The 19,501-nt window shown below is 46.7% G+C and overlaps 1 protein-coding gene across 2 annotated transcripts; it reads right to left on the bottom strand.

The window, feature by feature from the left end:
- Window positions 1–2,633: 2,633 nt before the first annotated feature.
- Window positions 2,634–15,548, bottom strand: ZNF329 (zinc finger protein 329). 2 transcript variants are annotated; one of them, XM_043900541.1, is made up of 3 exons: window positions 15,467–15,548; window positions 11,310–11,440; window positions 2,634–5,227 (listed from the first exon to the last, which is right to left on the bottom strand). In XM_043900541.1, exon 3 carries the CDS (start codon window positions 5,205–5,207, stop codon window positions 3,591–3,593), a length of 1,617 nt encoding a protein of 538 aa, XP_043756476.1. In that variant the 5' UTR covers window positions 5,208–5,227; window positions 11,310–11,440; window positions 15,467–15,548; the 3' UTR covers window positions 2,634–3,590. The 2 variants fall into 2 exon arrangements, with proteins under 2 accessions (XP_043756476.1, XP_043756475.1); XM_043900540.1 differs by having other exon boundaries at window positions 15,178–15,516.
- Between the last annotated feature and the right edge of the window lie 3,953 nt (window positions 15,549–19,501).

Genomic DNA, 19,501 nt, shown 5'->3' on the forward strand with positions numbered 1-19,501 from the left:
GAAGGGCCAACGCCCCCATGTTGTAACTAATGTTACGCTGGAGGCCCCAACGGTGCACGTCCCCTGGGATTTATGCCCTTGGGTACGCCCCCTGCTACTCCCGAGCCCACCCCGCACTGGCTTGGCCACGTGACCTATATAGTCTACCGGACATTAGCACACATGATGCAAAGGCTTGATAAGCACGCGCACAACAGCACTTGCTGTGTTAGTCGCTCAGTCAATCCGACTCTTTGTGATCCTGTGGACTGTAGCCCAACAGGCTCCTCCGCCCATGCGATTATCCAGGCAAGGACACTGGACTGGGTTGCCATGTCACAGCGCCTACCCTCCTGGAGTGCTCCCTCCTGAACCCAGCGGCCTGCCCCACTGTGAGGCAGCCTAAGTGAAGCAACATGAACAAGAACCCAGGCTGAGCGCTTCAGCTGAGCTCTGTGCCTAGGGCCAATGCCAACTGCCAGGGGTTGAGTGAGGCCACCGGGGACACGCCAGCCTGACTCAAGCCTCCAGGTGACATGGCCCAGCAGGACTACCCGGCTGACTCAGTCAGTCCGCAGAATGGTAGTGCCTAACACTGCTGTTCTTAAGTGCCTATGTTTTCGGGTGGTTTTAGTACACGGCAGGAGATCACTGCAGCAGCCAGCGTTTGGGAAGGACAGGTGGTGGGCGGATGAGTGAGGTCAAAGTGGAGATCTCTACCGAGCATCTTGGGAAACGTGTTCAAGGTCAAATACATTTAGCACATCTTTAAAACAGGGTGGGGTCAGGATTCCTGAGACCAGCAGTGCTGGGGGAGGGTGAGCAGGGAGGCCGTGGAGGCAGGTCTCGCCCACAGCGGTGGTGTCTAAGGATCTTCGTGCTTTCTCCAGCGGGATCTGGTCTGCCCTGCTGGTCCCCCTTGCTGCCCGCCCCTGTACGCAGGCACCTCTGGAAACTTCAGCTTCTGAAAAAGTGCAGCCACAACTGAGGCTTTTGATCCAGAGAGGCTGGCCCCTCCGCGTCAGGCCCACAGAGAGATGCTTGGGGAGCACCGTCCTGGTTCTGCCCAGGGGCCCTGTTTCCTGGCCTGGCCCAGGGCTCCGCGGCTGCAGAACTGCCGACCTTCTCGGGGCCGGGCCCGCCGTGGGCACGCAGGGTGCTGCATGGCACCCCGGCCTCTCCCTTGTAGATGCCAGGACGGACGCCTGAAGCAGCCCCCAGACAGTGCCCATCACCCCGCGCTGAGGACCAGGACTTCAGTCCCCAGAGGCTCCTCTGTCCTTCCACTGCACACGGGCTCCAGGCCTGCACTCGGGGTGGCAAGGCCATGACAGGGCAGACAGACATCAACAAAAGCCATGCAAGAGATGAGGTCGGGAGTCCTGGCTGGTGGGAGCGGGAACCCAAGGAGAGCAGATGCAGCAGGAAGTGTGGGGGGGGACCAAGAGCACACGGGGCACGGCCAGAGAGGCAGGGAGGAGGCTGCAATTGCCACAGTGGGTCGGGGGGCAACGTGCGGTCAGGGGCTCACGTCAGAGCCCCTTCTGATCTCGGGGAGCTCAAATTCCCCCACCTCCAACTTCAGCTCAGGACCAGGCTCATCCCTGTTTCCCAGTGAGGCAGTGGCCTGGGTGCCCACCCTGCTGCTCCTCTGGCCTCCCTGGGGTGGCTGGGGGTGCACTGATGATGAGGGGTGGGGGGAGACGCTGACAAGCCAGGGTGGATGGGCCTGGGAGCGGCCGGGAGAGCGTGCCCTCTGGCTTCCACTTGGCCTCTGTGAGCTCGGCCTCTCTGATCCCTCCACGACGTCCTCCGTTCCAGAAAAACAGGGTTTGGAGCTGGAGAGGCTGGGAGAAGGGAAGGCAAACCTGAGGACACTGGATTTCACGGCTTTGTTGTTGTTCAGTCGCCAAATCACGTCCGACTCTTTGCGACCCCATGGACTGCAGCATGCCAGACCTCCCTGTCCTTCACCATCTCCCAGAGCTTGCTCAAACTCATGTCCATTGAGTCGGTGATGCCATTCAACCACTTTGTCCTCTGTCGTCCCCTTCTCCTCCTGCCTTCAATCTTTCCCAGCATCAGGGTCTTTTCCAATGGGTCAGCTCTTCTACCACAAATCTAGCAGCTTAATATAATGCAGATTTATCATCTCACGGCCTTCATTACCTCAGTGGCCTTCCCCCTGACTGTTCCTAGGAGCTGGTCACAATTCCGAGGGGAGCCACCCAGGGCTCTGAGGCCACCCCAACCAGTGGCAGCAGGTCACAGTCAGTGCTGCTCAGCCTAGGAGGGAGGCCCCAGGTCCTCCTAGACCTCTCTGTGGCCTACTCCTCCCATTGTCCACGGGAACACCCTCTCATCATCCAGGTTCTGAAGAGAGAAATTATCCTCGTGCCCTGAACTGTGGATGTTAAACCCAGAGCAGCTTCTGCCTGGAAGCTCCCACCCAAGGGGTGGGGGTGGGGGGTGGTCCCCCTTGGATACCTCTCCTCCATTTCCCCCATCCATTCTTACTAAACTGCCCTGAGACCCTGACCCAGGCACTTCCGGTCTGAAAAAAGTCCAAAGAAACCCCACCTTTTCACTCCTCAACAAATTACTGAAACAACAACATATGATTTGTGATGGAGGCAAAACCATGCAGTCAACAGTCTCTTAGGAAAATGACATGTTTATTTCTCTGTGCTCAACTTCCAACCTACATCCGTATGTGTGCATGCCTTTACAGGGCTGCAGCAACACAAATCTATTTTAAGCTTTCAGTTGCTGGACATATCATAAGTATTTTCAATACAACAACAAAATCTTTTATCATTATGATTCGGCACGGCTGCACAAAACAAACCCCAGATCCCAAATGAACAGTGAGGGGTGACAACATAAACACGACAACTCAGTGTCTTCTGTCTGCTTGGCTCAACAACTAAAGCAATGCCTCGCATTTCTCAGCAGCAGCCCCTTCCCTCTTGGAGGAATCTACTTAGTCTCCTCTTAGAAGAAACATCATTGTTCATTCACAAGCAACTTCCTCACCCAGCTGCCCCTGCTGAAATTAGTCCATGGCACCTCGCAAGACAGTAACATGGGAATTCATTCAAACAGCGATCTGCTTTAACTCTGTGGTCATTGCAGGGTACAGTAGCGTGTAGGCTTTTGCTGATACAGATAAGCATGTAAGGGCTCCAGCCAAAAGTCTCCCTCACTGGACTCTAGTAGGAGTCTGCTTACTGACTGTGAGGCAAACACTCCCTGTCAAGGACTCCTCACCCCGATTAGAGAGGAGCCTTGCGGTTCCAGGATTCCAACGTTCGGGCAGGTGGCTCCTCCAGGGGAGCACAGGCTTTACTCCAGTGTGTGCACTGTCACATGTGAGCACTGTCATGCGTGTGGTACACATGTGGTACAGGTGGAGTCATCCATGACGCCTTCACCACGTCTATTACCACCCTGTATTCTCTTCAGGAGTTCCCGAACCTAAAGACTGAAGAGTGTGGCTCAGGAACGTCTCACATCTGTCGATTCCCTGCAGGGCTCAGAGAAGTGCTTTCCCCTGACAGGGAGGAGCCAGTGTCTGAGAGCCAGTTGGGAGAGAGCATGGCCCATGTTCACTAAATGCCCACGGGCTGCTCGCCGGGGTGTGAGCTCTGGTGTCGGACGAGGGCGGAGCCCCTCCGGAACGTCTTCCCACATTGGGGACAGTGGCCGGGGCCCTCCCTGCTGTGGAGTCTCTGGTGCACCGCCAGGTGAGAGTTCTGCCTGAAGGACTTGCCACACTCTGGGCACTGGTATGGCGTCTCCCTGGTGTGGATCCTCCTGTGCTTGGTCAGACAGGAGCTGTCCCTGAAAGCCCGGCCGCACTGATTACACTCGTAGGGCTTCTCGCCAGTGTGAGTCCTCTGATGCCGGATGAGGCCAGCGATGTTCCTGAACAGCTTCTGGCACTGGTCGCAGCCATAGGGCTTCTCGCCAGTGTGAATCCTCTGGTGCCGGATGAGGTACGCGCTCTCGATGAAAGTCTTCCCGCACTCTTTGCACTCGAAGGGCTTCTCCCCGGAGTGGATCTTTTGATGCACGATGAGGTGGGAATTGCGGTTGAAGGACTTCCCGCACTCTGTGCACTCAAAGGGCTTCTCTCCAGTGTGAGTCCTCTCGTGCTGGGTGAGGTACGAGCCATCTCGGAAGGCCTTTCCACATTTGCTACATTCATAGGGCTTCTCACCAGTGTGGATCCTGAGGTGCACAGTGAGGTGGGAGATGTCCGTAAAAGGCTTCCCACACTCGTTACATCGGTATGGCTTCTCCCCCGTGTGAGTCCTCTGATGGAGGATCAGGGACGAATTTCGGTTGAAGGTTTTCCCACATTCTGGACACTCATAAGGTTTCTCCCCGGTGTGAATTCTCTGGTGTTGTGTCAGAGCTGACCCGTCACTGAAGGCTTTCCCGCATTTACTGCACTTGTAGGGCTTCTCTCCTGTATGGATTCTTTGGTGCACAATTAGGTTGTAGTTCTTGCTGAAGGACTTTCCACACTCATTACAGGTGTAAGGTTTCTCCCCAGTGTGAGTTCGGTGATGCAAGACGAGAGAAGAGTTCCGCTTGAAGCACTTGCCACATTCAGTACATTTATACAATTTCTCTCCAGGGTTGCTCCTCTTGCTTTCATTAAGAGATGGACTCAGGGTAAAAAGGTCCCCAAAGTCCTCGCCTTCATACAGTTTCTTCCCTCGTGTCATGATTTTCTGTTGGCCAAGAAGGGTAAAGTGGTTGAAAGACTTAACGCTGTCAGGGTATCTACAGGGCTTTTCTCGCGTCTGAGTTCTTCCAAACTGAGTCACTTCCATGGAATGGCTGAAGGCTTTCCCGAAGGAGTCCCTGTCACCCATTCTCTTAGCTGTGTGGCTTTTCTGACCATCGTGTGAAGCTGGGTCACAATCCAGACTTTTAACATCTGAGTCACGTACCCGGAAACCGTTTGTTGCAGGAGCTCTCTGACGTTGTGGAAGATCTGCGCTTGCGCTCAAATGCTTCGCAAACCCAGGATGTTCAGGAGCTGCCTCTCGGGCCCCTGGCTTCTCCTGAGTTAAGGGTGATCGCCTCGAACGTCCCTCTGGCTTCTCAGAGTCCCAGCTGGCCCCTAGAGTGGAAAGACAAGGAGTCTCTCTCGTGAATGCCTCCATCTCCACGTCACAGGACAGTCCTTCTTCAGGCACATTCCAAGCTGTCATTTTCAATCTTGTGTCCCAGGCTGGAAAGTAAAGAGTGAAAAAGACAGACTTAAGTACACGAAGCTGAGTCTAGAAGAGGAGTGAAAAAAGGTGACAGGCCAGGTGTGTGGTTGTGTCTTTTCACCTGTTTTCTTGGCTGTGTTTTTTTACTTGTTTTCTTTTTGAAATTCAGATATGAACATGGTGGAGAGACAGTGAAAGTCAAGGACGGAGCCAAGAGCAAGTTCAAGAAGAACCATGTGGCATTTTCCTCTTCCCAGAGACCAGACAGGAGGAATGGTGCTGGGGGTGAAAATCACTAAGAGGACTAGTCTGACACGGGAGACCAGGGGCCGTGTCACCACTCACATGGGAGCACCATCTCAGCCACTCTGTGCTTGTCCCCGTGACCCGCCCCTGCCACCGCCGCCACCAGCGGTCAGCACATATTCCAGAGCAACACCCGACAATGGTCTTACTTCAGCACTGAAGAGGCAGTCCTCAACCCACCTTTGTGGTAAGAGCTCTGCATTTATGGACTGGACACAGAATAGGCCGACTTTCCTGAAAGTTCTGACATTCCGAGATCTGTCATCAACCTCCCTGAAAACTTCCAAGTCCACAGAGCAGTGGTTCTCAACCCCCAAAAGACACCAGGCACCATCTGGGGACAGTTTTGGTTGACATGACTGGGGAGCAGATGCTACTGTAAACTAGGGATGCTGCTGAACACCCTTGAAAACACAAGACAGCCCTTCACAACAGAGTGACCAGACCCAAAGGTCAATAGTGTTACAGTGGAAAAATTCTATTAGAGGAGGAAAAAACAAACAAACAAAAAACCCAGATTGATCCAGAAGGTGGTAAGGGTAAAAGTTCAGAAAGGACACATTAGAATGGAAAGTATAAAATAGGACATCACCAACAACAATAAATGTAAATGGCTTTGATGGGTAAGATAAAGACACTGTGTCAGACTGCATTAAAAAAATGTGTTTGTAACAGACACAAAAGCAAAACGAGGCAGAAGACAAAACCAGTTTCAAACTGACACTCCTCTCCAGAGACTGTTGGTTCTTTGCTAACCAACAACAAACTTCAAAGATGACAACAGGGCTCTGTAACAGTCTATGTTAACATTTTGCCTGCAAACACACAGCAAGGTCAGCAAATCTAACCATACTGGGTGGGTTTAACAGGCCTCCTTCAGAAATGGAAATACAGGAAGACTGAATACAGACATGCATGAGAATGTAATTAGTCAGCCTGGCCACACAGCTGCATGAAGGACCACTGCCAACAATCAGAGCCAAAGGCTTCCCAAGCACAAGTGGAACATGTGCTACACTGGCCATAAACCAGGCCAAAGAGTAGGTTCAACAAAGGCCAGACCGCAGTCTTTTGACTACAGATGTGGTCAAGTTAAAAACCAGAAAATATGTGGCAGCCTGGGTGGTAGCAGGGCTTGGGGTAGTCTGGATACATATATATGTACAACTGAGTGCCTTCGCTGTTCACCTGAAATTATTATACCACAACATTGTTAATCAGCTATACCCCAGTACAAAATAAAAAGTTTAAAGTTAAAGGGGGAAAAAAATACAGTAACAGAATGAGCACCAAATACACAAAAAAATAATTAAGTTTTTTAAAACCCTCTTTATTTGGAAAAGTGAAAACTTGTTTCTCAGTAATTCACAGATCAAATAGAAATCCTGATGAAAATTAGCAAGCACTCACTTAGAAAACAGAGAACAGAACAACTGATGATGATGGCACAGATCAAAACACGTGGCAAAGGAAGATGCAGCTAAAGTAGTTCCTTCCTCAGCAGAAAATGTTGGTCTTTAATGCTTGGGCATCTGGGGAGAGGGCTGAGGTGGGCTTTTTGTTTGCTTGTTTGTTGTGTGCACTGCTTGAAGGATCTTAGTTCCCCAACCAGGGACTGCACTTGTGCTCCCAGCAATGAAAGTGCAAAGTCCTAACCACCTGACCGTCAAAGAATTCCCTAAAGCTTGTATTTTAAAGAGAAGGCTGAAAGTTAGTGAGATCATTGTTCAAATTTAAGAGGCTACACAGAAAACCAACAGGAGGTGGTAGGAAGGTGATAATAAAGGTAAAAGCAAAAATTACAGAAGCCAAAAACAAGGAAACATCCAAGAAGATGACGAAAACCGAAAGTTTGTTACATGAAACAACTAATGAAATCATTTTTGACAAGAATAATCATTAAAAAATAAGAAGGCATACAAGGTGATATTCAGCATAAAAGAAGAATTTAATTACAAAGTTATCAAAAGTTAGAAGAAATTTATCAAAATGGCAACATTGGATTTATCCCAGGAAAGCAAGGACTATGAAACATTAGAATATCTACTGATACAATTCCCCACATTTTCAGATCAACATAGAAGACACCCCCTACACACAAGAGGAGAGTGAAAAAGTTGGCTTAAAGCTCATCATTCAGAAAACTAAGATCATGGCATCCAGTCCCATCACTTCATGGCAATTAGATCGGCAAACAGTGGAAACAGTAGCTGACTTTATTTTTTTGGGCTCCAAAATCACTGCAGATGGTGAAATGACTGCAGCCATGAAATTAAAAGACACTTCTTGGAAGGAAAGTTATGACCAACCTAGACAGCATATTAAAAAGCAGACATTGCATTGTCAACAAAGGTCTGTTTAGTCAAGGTTATGGTTTTTTCAGTAGTCATGTATGGATGTGAGAGTTGGACTATAAAGAAAGCTGAGCACCAAAGAATTGATGCTTTTGAACTGTGGTGTTGGAGAAGACTCTTGAGAGTCCCTTGGACTGCAAGGAGATCCAATCAGTCCATCCTAAAGGAAATCAGTCCTGGGTGTTCACTGGAAGGACTGATGTTGAAGCTGAAACTCCAATATTTTGGTCACCTCATGCGAAGAGCTGACTCATTTAAAAAGACCCTGATGTTGGGAAAGATTGAAGGCAGGAGGAGAAGGGGACGACAGAGGATGAGATGTTTAGATAGCATCACCAACTCAATGGACATGAGTTTGGGTAAACTCCGGGAGTTGGTGATGGACAGGGAGGCCTGGCGTGCTGCGGTTCATGGGCTTACAAAGAGTTGGACACGACTGAGCGACTGAACTGAACTGATACGATTCCCCACATTTTCAGATCAACATAGAAGACTCTCCCTACACCCCATCTCAATAAATTCAGAAAGTAATCTGAACAAGTCTCACCTAGACTCATGATCAAAATGCTCTCAGATTGAAGCAGTAGACCCCTTTACCTTATGTCAATAAACTGATAAAGTATTTTAAGGCTGCATGTTTCCAAATAGGTCTTCTGATTAGACTGGAGCCTGGGCGTCCTACAGCTGTCCTGTGGAAATGAGAGATGGAGCGCACCTCCCTACATGTGTGTAAGGGGAGGATGAGTGTTTGAACTTAAAAGAAATGAGGTAAGTCAGATATATAAGCCATCATATATAAGATAATACCACTTAGTGAAAATTTTGACACACAAAATATTCTCAAAGTAAAAATATTAAAATGCCCTGGCAACATGCCTACCAAAGCTGTGATCATGACTGTTTTGGAAGTGTGGAAGGCAACAGGCCTTGAGGAGCAAAAGCAATGCCCATTTCATCTATAATAAATACTTCGTGAAATGAGATTTATCAATCACTAGGCAAGTAAAAAGACAAGCTACCAAATCAGAGGAAATATTTACAATGCAGGAATCTGATAAAGGACTTGTAGAAGGTATTTAAAAAATTCTGATAGCCCAATAGTAACAGGACAACCCAAATTTTTTAAATAGGCAAAGGATCTGAATGGAAATTTCTCCAAAGAAGACCAACAGATGGCCAGTAGTACATGAAAAGATGCTCAACATCACTAGTCATTAGGGAAATGCTAATAAAAACCACAGTGAGATGCCACTTTACACCTACTAGTATGGTCAATATTAAAAAAACAGACAATAACTGGGAGTTCCCTGGCAGTTCAGTGGTTAGGACTTTAACTGCCATGGGCCTGGGTTCAATCCCTGAGATGGTGGGACGTGCCCTGGTGGTTACTGCAAACAGAACAAATGATCTCAAGTATACAGGAGGACATTAAGACAGACTTCAGGGCAACAGTATTAAATTAGGGTAATTAACGAAGGAATTGAACTGAATTTCATTAATTAAGGTTGTTTTGAAAATCTCCTATTATTACACTCATACATATCTGTGTATTGCTATTTTTGGCAGTACAATGATACAAAAATTATGTGGTAAAAAATTCATCTTCATGCTGTTTACAAATTTGGGGAGTTCTCTGTTTCCTCCACACACACACACACTCTTCCTCTGACCTGACCTCAGATATTCACACCACTTCTCTGGAGCCCCAGCATGACTAATTTCCCCTAGCCTTCTCTTCCCCATGGCCACCAAAGAAGGTGGTCTTTAAGGCTTTTTACACTGAATGGTACCCCAGCACATGCTGAGACTTCAGCTCTGTCTGGAGAACTGTTTTCTGAAATAAATCATCCTGATGTTGCTGCAGATTACAGCGGAGGGGGTGATGGATCCCACAACTGTCACCCCAGCTCATCCAGACAACCTGGGACAGTTAAGTGCTTAGAACCTGCTTCTACCAAGGTGCGTTCTTCCATTCCTATTTAATACACCTGGTCTGGATCCACACACAACACTCATGTTCCAGCAGGATCCAGTCACACCTCACCTCATCAAATTTCACTGAGGACAATGAGTTCTGACTGTACTATTTCTCTTAATCCAAACCTATAATTTCCAGCACCAGACTTCTTCCTATGTCTTTAGGTACCTGTGACAAGCATTCAAATACAGAAATACATTTTTAAATACAAATGCCTTTTATTGATTCTTTACATTCACTTTTAAAAATTATATGGATATTTAATATTATCCATAAAATTCTTTTCAGGATGGTAAAAGGCACATTGCAACTATCGATCTTAAAGAGTGAACATTACAGAAAAATTAAGTCAAAATACATCATAAGTGTAAATATACAAGCTAAAACTATAAAACTATTAAAAGAAAAACACAGACATAAATCTTCAGAAACCTAAATATAACACCAAAAGCACAAGTGACACAGGAGATAAAAGGGACTAATTAAAACTGTGCTTCAAAGAATGTTACTAAGAAAGTTAAAAACACAATCCATGAGATTGGATAAAATGTTTGAAAATCATACACCTGATAAGGCACTGGTATCCAGAATAAATAAACTACTCTTACAATTCAATAATAAAAAGATCAATAACCCATTTCATAAATGGGCAAAGGATCCAAATAGTGTTACAAAGAAGATATACAAACAGCCAATAAGCACAATGAAAAGAAGCTTAATATCACTAACTATCAGGGAATTATAAATCAAAACTACATCAAGATACCATTTCACACCCCCGAGAATGGCTACAATTAGTTCCACTCCTAGGTTATCTAAGAGAAATGAAGACACATGTCCACAAAAAAAACCCTACAAAACTTGTATGTGAATGTTCACAGAAGCATTATTCTATGAAAGCAACTTAGATGGCTATCATCTGATGGATGGATAAAAAATTTAATACATTCATACAATGGAATATTATTCATCTATAAAAATGAACCAAGTACTAACACATGTTATCATGTGGATGAATCTACAAAACAATCTTAAGTGAAAGAAGCCAAAACAACAGATTACACGTTATATGACCATCAGTGTGAAATGTCTAAAATAGGCAAATTCTGAGGAGGAAAGTAGGGTAGTAATTGCCTAGGCCTGAGAGGAATGGAGCAAATGGGAAGTAAGAGCTAGTGCTAATGCGCATTTCCTTTCAGAGGATGATGAAAATATTCTAAAACTGATATTGGTAATGGATGCACAATTTAGTGAATTTACTAAAAAGCAGTAAATTGTATATCTTAAGAGAATGTATTATATAGTATGTGAATTATACTTTAATACAACTATTAAAGGAAAAAAAAAAAAGCAGGTACTGAAACTGTTGGGAGTCAGAATTACTGGTCCAGACTCCACTTGGCATGTTTCTGGTACCTTGAGATTTAAAGCTTGTGGAGAATTCCATTCCCAGGTACTCACCTCTGAAGGGCTTTTCCCCCAGTCTCTATGACCCTGCAGAGGAATTCATTTAACCCCGACAACTGGATGTTTCACATCAGCGGTTGCCAGACTTCAGCTGTCTGATCCCATCTGCATGGTTCTTGACATCTCTGTGGACCAAACATGACAATGTTTACTTGTTCAAATGATAGATTCTTTAACAAAAATAAACTGTTTGCCACTAATGTTCAGTTCAGTTCAGTTCAGTCGCTCAGTCGTGTCCGACTCTTTGCGACCCCATGAATCAGAGCACTCCAGGCCTCCCTATGCATCACCAACTCCCGGAGTTTACTCAAATTCATGTCCATTGAGTCGGTGATGCCATCCAGCCATCTCATCCTCTGTTGTCCCCTTCTCCTCCTGCCCCCGATCCCTCCCAGCATCAGGGTCTTTTCCAATGAGTCAACTCTTCACATGAGGTAGCCAAAGTATTGGACTTTCAGCTTCAGCATCAGTCCTTCCAATGAACACCCAGGACTGATCTCCTTTAGGATGGATTGGTTGGATCTCCTTGCAATCCAAGGGACTCTCAAGAGTCTTCTCCAACACCACAGTTCAAAAGCATCAATTCTTTGATGCTCAGCTTTCTTCACAGTCCAACTCTCACATCCATACATGACCACTGGAAAAACCGTAGCCTTGGCCAGATGGACCTTTGTTGGCAAAGTAATGTCTCTGCTTTTTAATATGCTATCTAGGTTGGTCATAACTTTCCTTCCAAGGAGTAAGCTTTTAATTTCATGGCTGCAATCACCATCTGCAGTGATTTTGGAGCCCAAAAAAATAAAGTCAGCCACTGTTTCCACTGTTTCCCCATCTATTTCCCATGAAGTGATGGCCCTGTCCTAATAAAGTTACCCATCTGATTACCAATTGTGATTAACAGCCTGACTTCATTTTTTGATGACTAACTGCTGGCAGTTTTCAATTCCCATCCTTACCACCACCTACTGCCCCTTCTCCTTCTGCAAACTAGACAAATGAACAAGAAAGCCTGAAAAAGAAAAGAGAGAGAACCAAAATACTTTCTCCTTGCAGTTGGCAGGAAGTTCATACCATCCAAGCCCCAATCAATGCAAGGCCACCATCATCCCAATTCCATTCTCTAATCACTATAAAAGCCCAAAGAAAGACTTCAATGATGGTCCAGTGAGTAGGACTCTGCACTTTCAATGCCGAGGACCTGGAGTTCAATCCCTAATTGATCCCACAAGCGTCTCAGTAATAAATAAATAAATAAAGCCTAGCTAGCTTTTTCCTGGTCTCTCTTGATTTTTTTGGATCACTTTAGGAAGCCTTCCCTGCTCTCACAAGATAAGTCTCATCCTGTGAGTAATAGACCTTTTATCTTCTTGGGTTGTCTGTAAAATACAAAAAAAAGAGCGTGTCTTTATGTGTTTGGGACTTCCCTGATGGCTCAGACAGTAAAGAATCCACCTGCAATGTGGCAGACGCTGGTTCCTCCTCCAGGTTCCTCCTTCCTGGTTCCTCCTCCAGGAAGATCCCCTGGAGGAGGGCGTGGCAACCCACTCCAACATTCTTGCCTGGAGAACCGCCATGGACAGAGGAGCCTGGCGGGCTACAGTCCATGGGGTTGCCAAGAGTCAGACATGACTGAGCAACTAAGCACAGCACAGCACAGTATGTGTGTTTGAGGCAGGGAGAAAAGAAAGGTAAGCTAATGAGGCAAAGTGTTAATAACTTGATAATCTGGATGGTTTTACAAGTGTTCATTGAACTATTCCTGCAACACTTCTGTAAGTGTGATACTTTCAAAATAAAAAGTTGGGTAGGAAGAAGAGAAACAAGCAGTAGAAGGGAGAAAAGTTAATGGCTGTGGGTGGAAAAAAACAAAAAAGCTTGGTGTTCAAACATAGTTTTTTACAAGCCCAAGTCCTTAACAAACTTTTTTTTTTAAATTGACAAAAGATAAAGGAGTATGTCAAGGCTGTATATTGTCACCCTGTTTATTTAACTTATATGCAGAATACATCATGCGAAATGCCGGCCTGATTGGATGAAGCACAAGCTGGAATCAAGACTGCCAGGAGAAATATCAATAACCTCAGATATGCAAACGACACCACTCTTAAGGCAGAGGCAGAAAGTGAAGAAGAACTAAGGAGCCACTTGATGAAAGTGAAAGAGGAGAGGTAAACAGCCAGCTTAAAACTCAACATTCAAAATACTAAGATCACGGCATCTGGTCTCATTACTTTGTGGAAAATAGATGGGGAAACAATGGAAACAGTGACAGACTTCATTTTCTTGGGCTCCAAAATCACTGTGGACAGTGAGTGCAGCCATGAAATTAACAGATGCTTGCTCCTTGAAAAGAAAAGCTATGACCAACCTAGACAGCATATTAAAAAGCAGAGACATTACTTTGCCGACAAAGGTCCATCTAGTCAAAGCTATGGTTTTTCCAGTAGTCATGTATGAATATGGGAGCTGGACTATAAAGAAAGCTGAGCACTGAAGAACTGATGCTTTTGAACTGTGGTTTTGGAGAAGACTCTTGAGAGTCCCTTGGACTGTAAGGAGATCCAACCAGTCCATCCTAAAGGAAATCAGTACTGAGTATTCATTGGAGGGCTGATGCTGAAGCTCCAATACTTTGTCCATCTGATGCAAAGAAATGATTCATTGGAAAAGACCCTGATGCTGGGAAAGACTGAGGACAGGAGGAGAAGGGGACAACAAAGGCTGAGGTGGCTGGATGGCACTACCGACTCGATGGGCATCAGTTTGAGCAAGTTCCTGGAGTTGGTGATGGGACAGGGAAGCCTGGTGTGCTGCAGTTCATGGGGTCGCAAAGAGTCAGACACAACTGACTGAACTGAACTGAAAGGATCTTTTGGAGTAATGGTAATTTGGATAAAAGTTTGAATTACATTTGTCACAATTCATCCAGTGGTGCCTTTCACTGTAAGTCAATTTTCCCTCAAAAAAGTAAAGAGCAATACTGAACTCTAATTGATGTTAAGCACAGTGAGGTGTTTGAGGGGGTGAGTAATAATAATAATCTGTCATTTATTTTGAATGTATCCCCAAAAGATTTTTGAGCAAACTCTGGGAAACAGTAAAGGACAGGGAAGCCTGGTGCCCTGTAGTCCATGGGGTCGCAAAGACATGACTTAGCAGCTGAGCAACAACACAAAAAGATTAGTGGATGGCTAAAAGGGTGGACAAAGGGAACAAATATAGGGCATACAGCAAGCAGAGCAGATGTTAATGAATTAGTATAAGGACGCAGGAGGAACTCAACTTCACTATATGTAGAAAAACTTACCCTAACCCACTGGGTGAAGAAGAGCTAAGGAACCACCAAACCAAGAAAGAGGACTTCCCTGGTGGTCCAGTGGCTAAGACTTCACTCTCCCAAAGCAGGGGGCCCAGGTGTGAGCCCTGCTCAGGGAACTAGATTCCACATGCCACAACTAAGACCCAGAGCAGCCAAATATTACCAAAAAGTCAAGGAAGAGGAAAGTGAAAAGGCCACTAACAGGTGGGAAAACGCGGTTTTCACTGAGAACCCGGCAAGACCTGATTTTGCAGCTGTTAGGTGGTGAAAATACAGGTATCTGACACCTGCTGGCCCGCCGGGTGGTGGGAAACCGCACAGTCCGTGGGCGCAACGGGGCCACCTTGGCCCGACACCCACCTACCCATGCCCACACCGGCTCGCCCGACATCTGGCAGGAGAAGGGCGTTAGACCTGGGGGTCGCCCAGCAGCCCGGACTCCTAGCAGGCAGTGGCAAAACGGTCCCTGGCGAAGGGCCGGCTGGCTCCTCACGAGCGCGTAACCGCCGGGCCGTGAGCTGGAAATGGCTGGGGCGTTCTCACCAGGAGAGGGGGCGTCCACACCCGCAGAGGAGTTTCCAGACTCGCAGGGGAGCGTCCACACCCGCCGCGGGGCGTCCACACCCGCCGAGGGGCATCCTCACTTGCAGAAGGAGGGGGCGTCCTCACCGCAGGAGAGGGGCGTCTACACACACGGGAGCTTCCTCACTGCCGCCGGGCCGACGCGGCGCTCTTGAGCCACTGGAGCCCAGCGGACACCGCCCCCGCCACACACACCCCGCCCTCGAGGGGAAGCCGCGGCACTAAAGAGCGAGCGGCGTGGCGGACTCACCCTCGGTAGGTCAGCAACACAGGCCACGGCGGCAGCCATGTTCCCGCGAGTGCGCGTGCGCTCGGCGGGACCGGAAGTGCGCGTCCCGAGACTCCGCGGCCCCCTCCCGCCCCGCGCGATGTAGACACCTGCGCCTTTCGCTTCCCACTTGTGCCAGGGCGGGCCCGCGCAGGTGTCCGGTCCCCGCTCCCTGGGCTGGGGTCGGCCGGAGGGTTCCGGGCTCCCGCTGCCCGCCCTGCGCCCAGCCTTCGCCTCCAGCCCGGGGCTTCAGAGAAGTGCATTGGGGCAGAGATGTCCTTTCGCTGCATCTACTAATTCAGTTATTTATGGCGATCAGTGTGGGTTCGCCGATATTTATTTTCGCCTACGGCTTTCATCCGAGGACATCATTATTGTGCAGCCTTATTTTTATGTACTGCATAGATTGCCGAAATAATTCTATGCCATCCCTTGTTTGTTGTTTTTAAGAAAAATATGTTCAAATTCACATAAGGGCAACTCAGTATCAATTAGCAGTACAGTTATTTACTTAGAAATCTAAACAGAAGCTACACATTTTTGGATTTGATGTGACAGTTAAGGATTTTTTGATGGATTAGGAATGAGAATTAATATATGTGTTGTGGAAAAAGCAGTATATAAAAATAATATAACAAGCAGTTAGAAAGTATGCTTTGAAAAGGTATTAGTTTTGTGTGTGTGTATAAAACAATCCAAAAAGAAATCATTCGTGTATAAACAAAAAATAATAAATGGCCATACTTCCAGCATGAATGTGGTGGGGGGTGACCCTCAGAGTAAGCCCAGCCAGGACATGTCTGGGAGGCCTAGGATACCAGGCTCAATCCCTACACAGCCCAAGTCAAGGTTAAGGAAACAATTCTCAAAGAATCTCGCCCAATATTTATACCTTTTTGCTTTCATATTGGTGATTGTAGGTTTTTTTTAAATTGAAATACAGTTTATTTACAATATTGCCTTAGTTTCAGGTGTGCGTGCCTGCTGAGTCTCTTCATTTGTGTCCCACTCTGCGACCCCATGGTCTGTAGCCTGCCAAGCTCCTCTGTCCATGGAATTTTATGGGCAAGAATACTGGAGTGGGTCACCATGCCCTCCTCCAGGGCATCTTAGTGACTCAGGGATCAAGATGATAGTTTACGGTGAATGATACTGGATTCTTGATATCCGAAGATAAAGATTTAGCCTCGGGACCAGGGACCAGGCTTCAGACCCTCAGAACTTCGTGTGGCAGAAGTTTTATTACCATGAAGGACAGAGAAAGCTTCTGACGGAGACATCAGAAGGGGGATGCAGAGTGCCCACTGGCTAGGCTTCCGGGTCTCCTGCATTGGCAGGCGGGTTCTTTACCGCTGGCTTCATCTGGGACGCCCTTAGTTTCAGGTGAACAGCAAAGTGATTCAGTTATTTTTTTCAGATTCCTTCCAATAGGTTATTGCAAGATACTGACTATAGTTCCCTGTGCTATACAGTAGATCCTTGTTGCTTATCTATTTTATACATTGCAGCTTGTATCTGCTAATCCCATATTCCTAATTCATCCCTGCCTCCCTCTCTTCCCCCTTTGGTAACCATAAATTTGGTGCCAAACCAAACGCCAGTGCTGCCCTCAACTCCAGCTCCTCTCACAGTGCTTCCTGTCTGGGTTCCTAGCATTTCCACTCTTTGCCTGGTGCAGGCCAAGTCTTCACTGGTGCCTGGATTCCCCTAACTCATATCCTACCTGTGACTGGACAGCGGGTCCTGCCAGCATCATGCTGACCCCTACCCAGAATGCAGCCATCTCTGCCTGCTTGATAGCCAGCATCTCTTACAGTGATCCTGTCATCAGCCTCCCTGCTTCTGTCCTTGTCCCCAACTCAATTTCCCCATAGCAGCCAGAGAGTTCTCCTGCCACCTGCCTCTTTTGCTCAAAAGTTTCAAAGGCTGCCAGCTCCCTCAGGGGGGAAAGTCCATACTGAAGCCTGAGAGGTGGCCAGGTCAGCTCAGTTGCCTTTCTGAGCTTATCATCCACACCTTTCTCTCTGCCTCAGCACCAGCCACACCAGTCCTCTCCCTGGAGCTCACATGCACAATACGCTTCCACCTCAGGCCCTTTGCACATGCTGTTCCCCCTTGCCTGGAGTATGTTTCCACCAGATACATGCTCAGCTCATTCCTTCTTCTAAGTCTTTATTCTACCTGGCACATACTAGGTACTTAATGAATATTCATTGGCTGAAAACTAGTCAGTTGAATTGTTGGTCCCAAATTTTCACTGCCTTTCCTGAAGAAGGATTACATGTCCTGACGTGTTGCTAGTGACTTGCAAAGCCTCCCTGTGCAGGTGGGAGGGAGGCATATATATGTGACATATATGTGTGTGTATATGTGTGTGTGAGTGAAATACATCAGTTCAGTTCAGTTCAATCACTCAGTCATGTCTGACTCTTTGTGACCCCATGGACTGCAGCACGCCAAGCTTCCCTGTTCATCACCAACTCCCAGAGCTTACTCAAACTCATGTCCACCGAGTTGGTAATGCCATCCAACCATCTCATCCTCTGTCGTCCCCTTCTCCTCCTGCCTTCAATCTTTCCCCGCATCAAGGTCTTTTCCAATGAGTCAGTTCTTCACATCAGGTGGCCAAAGTATTGGAGTTTCAGTTTCAGCATCCTTTAGGATAGACTGTTTGATCTGATTTCCTTTAGGATAGACTGGTTTGATCTCCTTGCAGTCAAAGGGACTCTCAAGGGTCTTCTCCAACACTATAGTTCAAAAGCATCAATTCTTTGGCACTCAGTTTTTGTTTTTTTTTTCTTTATTTATTTATTTTTCAGTGGGTTTTGTCATACATTGATATGAATCAGCCATAGATTTACACGTATTCCCCATCCTGATCCTGGCACTCAGTTTTCTTTATACATAAATGTCCATATTTGTATATGGGTGGTGCAGTGGTAAAGAATCCACCTGCCAATGCAGGAGACACACAAGAGACGTGGGTTCAATCCCTGGGTCAGGAAGATCCCCTGGAGGAGGAAGCGGCAACCCACTCCAGTATTCTTGCCTGGGAAATCCCATAGACAGAGGAGCCTCGTGGGCTACAGTCCATGGGGTCGCAAAGAGTCAGACATGACTGAGCACTTACATTTTTTTTCCAGGTCAGGAAATCGGATTCAAAAGCAGAGTTAACCAGAAAGCAGAGCATTTCTCCTAGAATCATGTGCTGTCCTGAAAACAGAAAGATTCATAAAGAATGAACTACATCCCTCCACATTTGGCAGAGACTAGGCACGAGACTCACTTAAAGCAGCTGCAGAAGAACCAGGAGACAGAGGTGGAACACACAGCCCGTGAGAAACTGTTTCAAGACAAAGGGAGCAAGAATAGTACATTTGGGGGAACAGCTAATTAGGATTGTCCTTCCTTCTTCCTCTATTCAATGACATCAGAGAAGTCATACTCAAGAGGGATCATACAAATATATCCAGACTACAGACATATGAATAGAGCTCAGCCCTTAAAACCATGAACAAATTCTCTCAGGAGACACATCTTACAAATATGTGTGTGTAGGAGAAAGATGGCCTTTCAGTACATTTTAGAACTTATACAGGAGAAAAATCCTATAAATATACAGGCACAAACTATCCGTTACTGTGTATGAGAGAAGTTATGAAACATTTCATATTTCCAATGAATTCAAGAAATTATTTTCAAGGAGTGACTGCTTTATGCTACAAGGATCTGGAAAGAAACCCTACAACATACTCATCAAAGAAAAAGTTTCATGCTTTTCTCCTTTACTCAACATCACAGCACACATCCTGGAGAGAAACCTATGGATATATGCATTGTGGGAAAGGCTTTAAACATAGCTCAACACTATGATAATACATCAGAGGACTCATACTGGGAAAACCCTACACAAGTACACAGTGTAGAAGAGCCTTCGGGAGGTGTTCTCACTTTATCCAACACAAGAGGACTCATACTGGAGAACAGAAAGAACATAGGCAAGGCTGGCAGACTTCC

Source organism: Cervus elaphus, chromosome 4 (assembly GCF_910594005.1).
Source record: "Cervus elaphus chromosome 4, mCerEla1.1, whole genome shotgun sequence".
In the NCBI taxonomy this organism is placed as follows: Eukaryota; Metazoa; Chordata; class Mammalia; order Artiodactyla; family Cervidae; genus Cervus; species Cervus elaphus.

What these genes read in the sequence shown, in the direction of transcription:
- ZNF329 (XM_043900541.1), bottom strand. Translation starts at nt 5,207, where the DNA reads ATGACAGCTTGGAATGTGCCTGAAGAAGGACTGTCCTGTGACGTGGAG.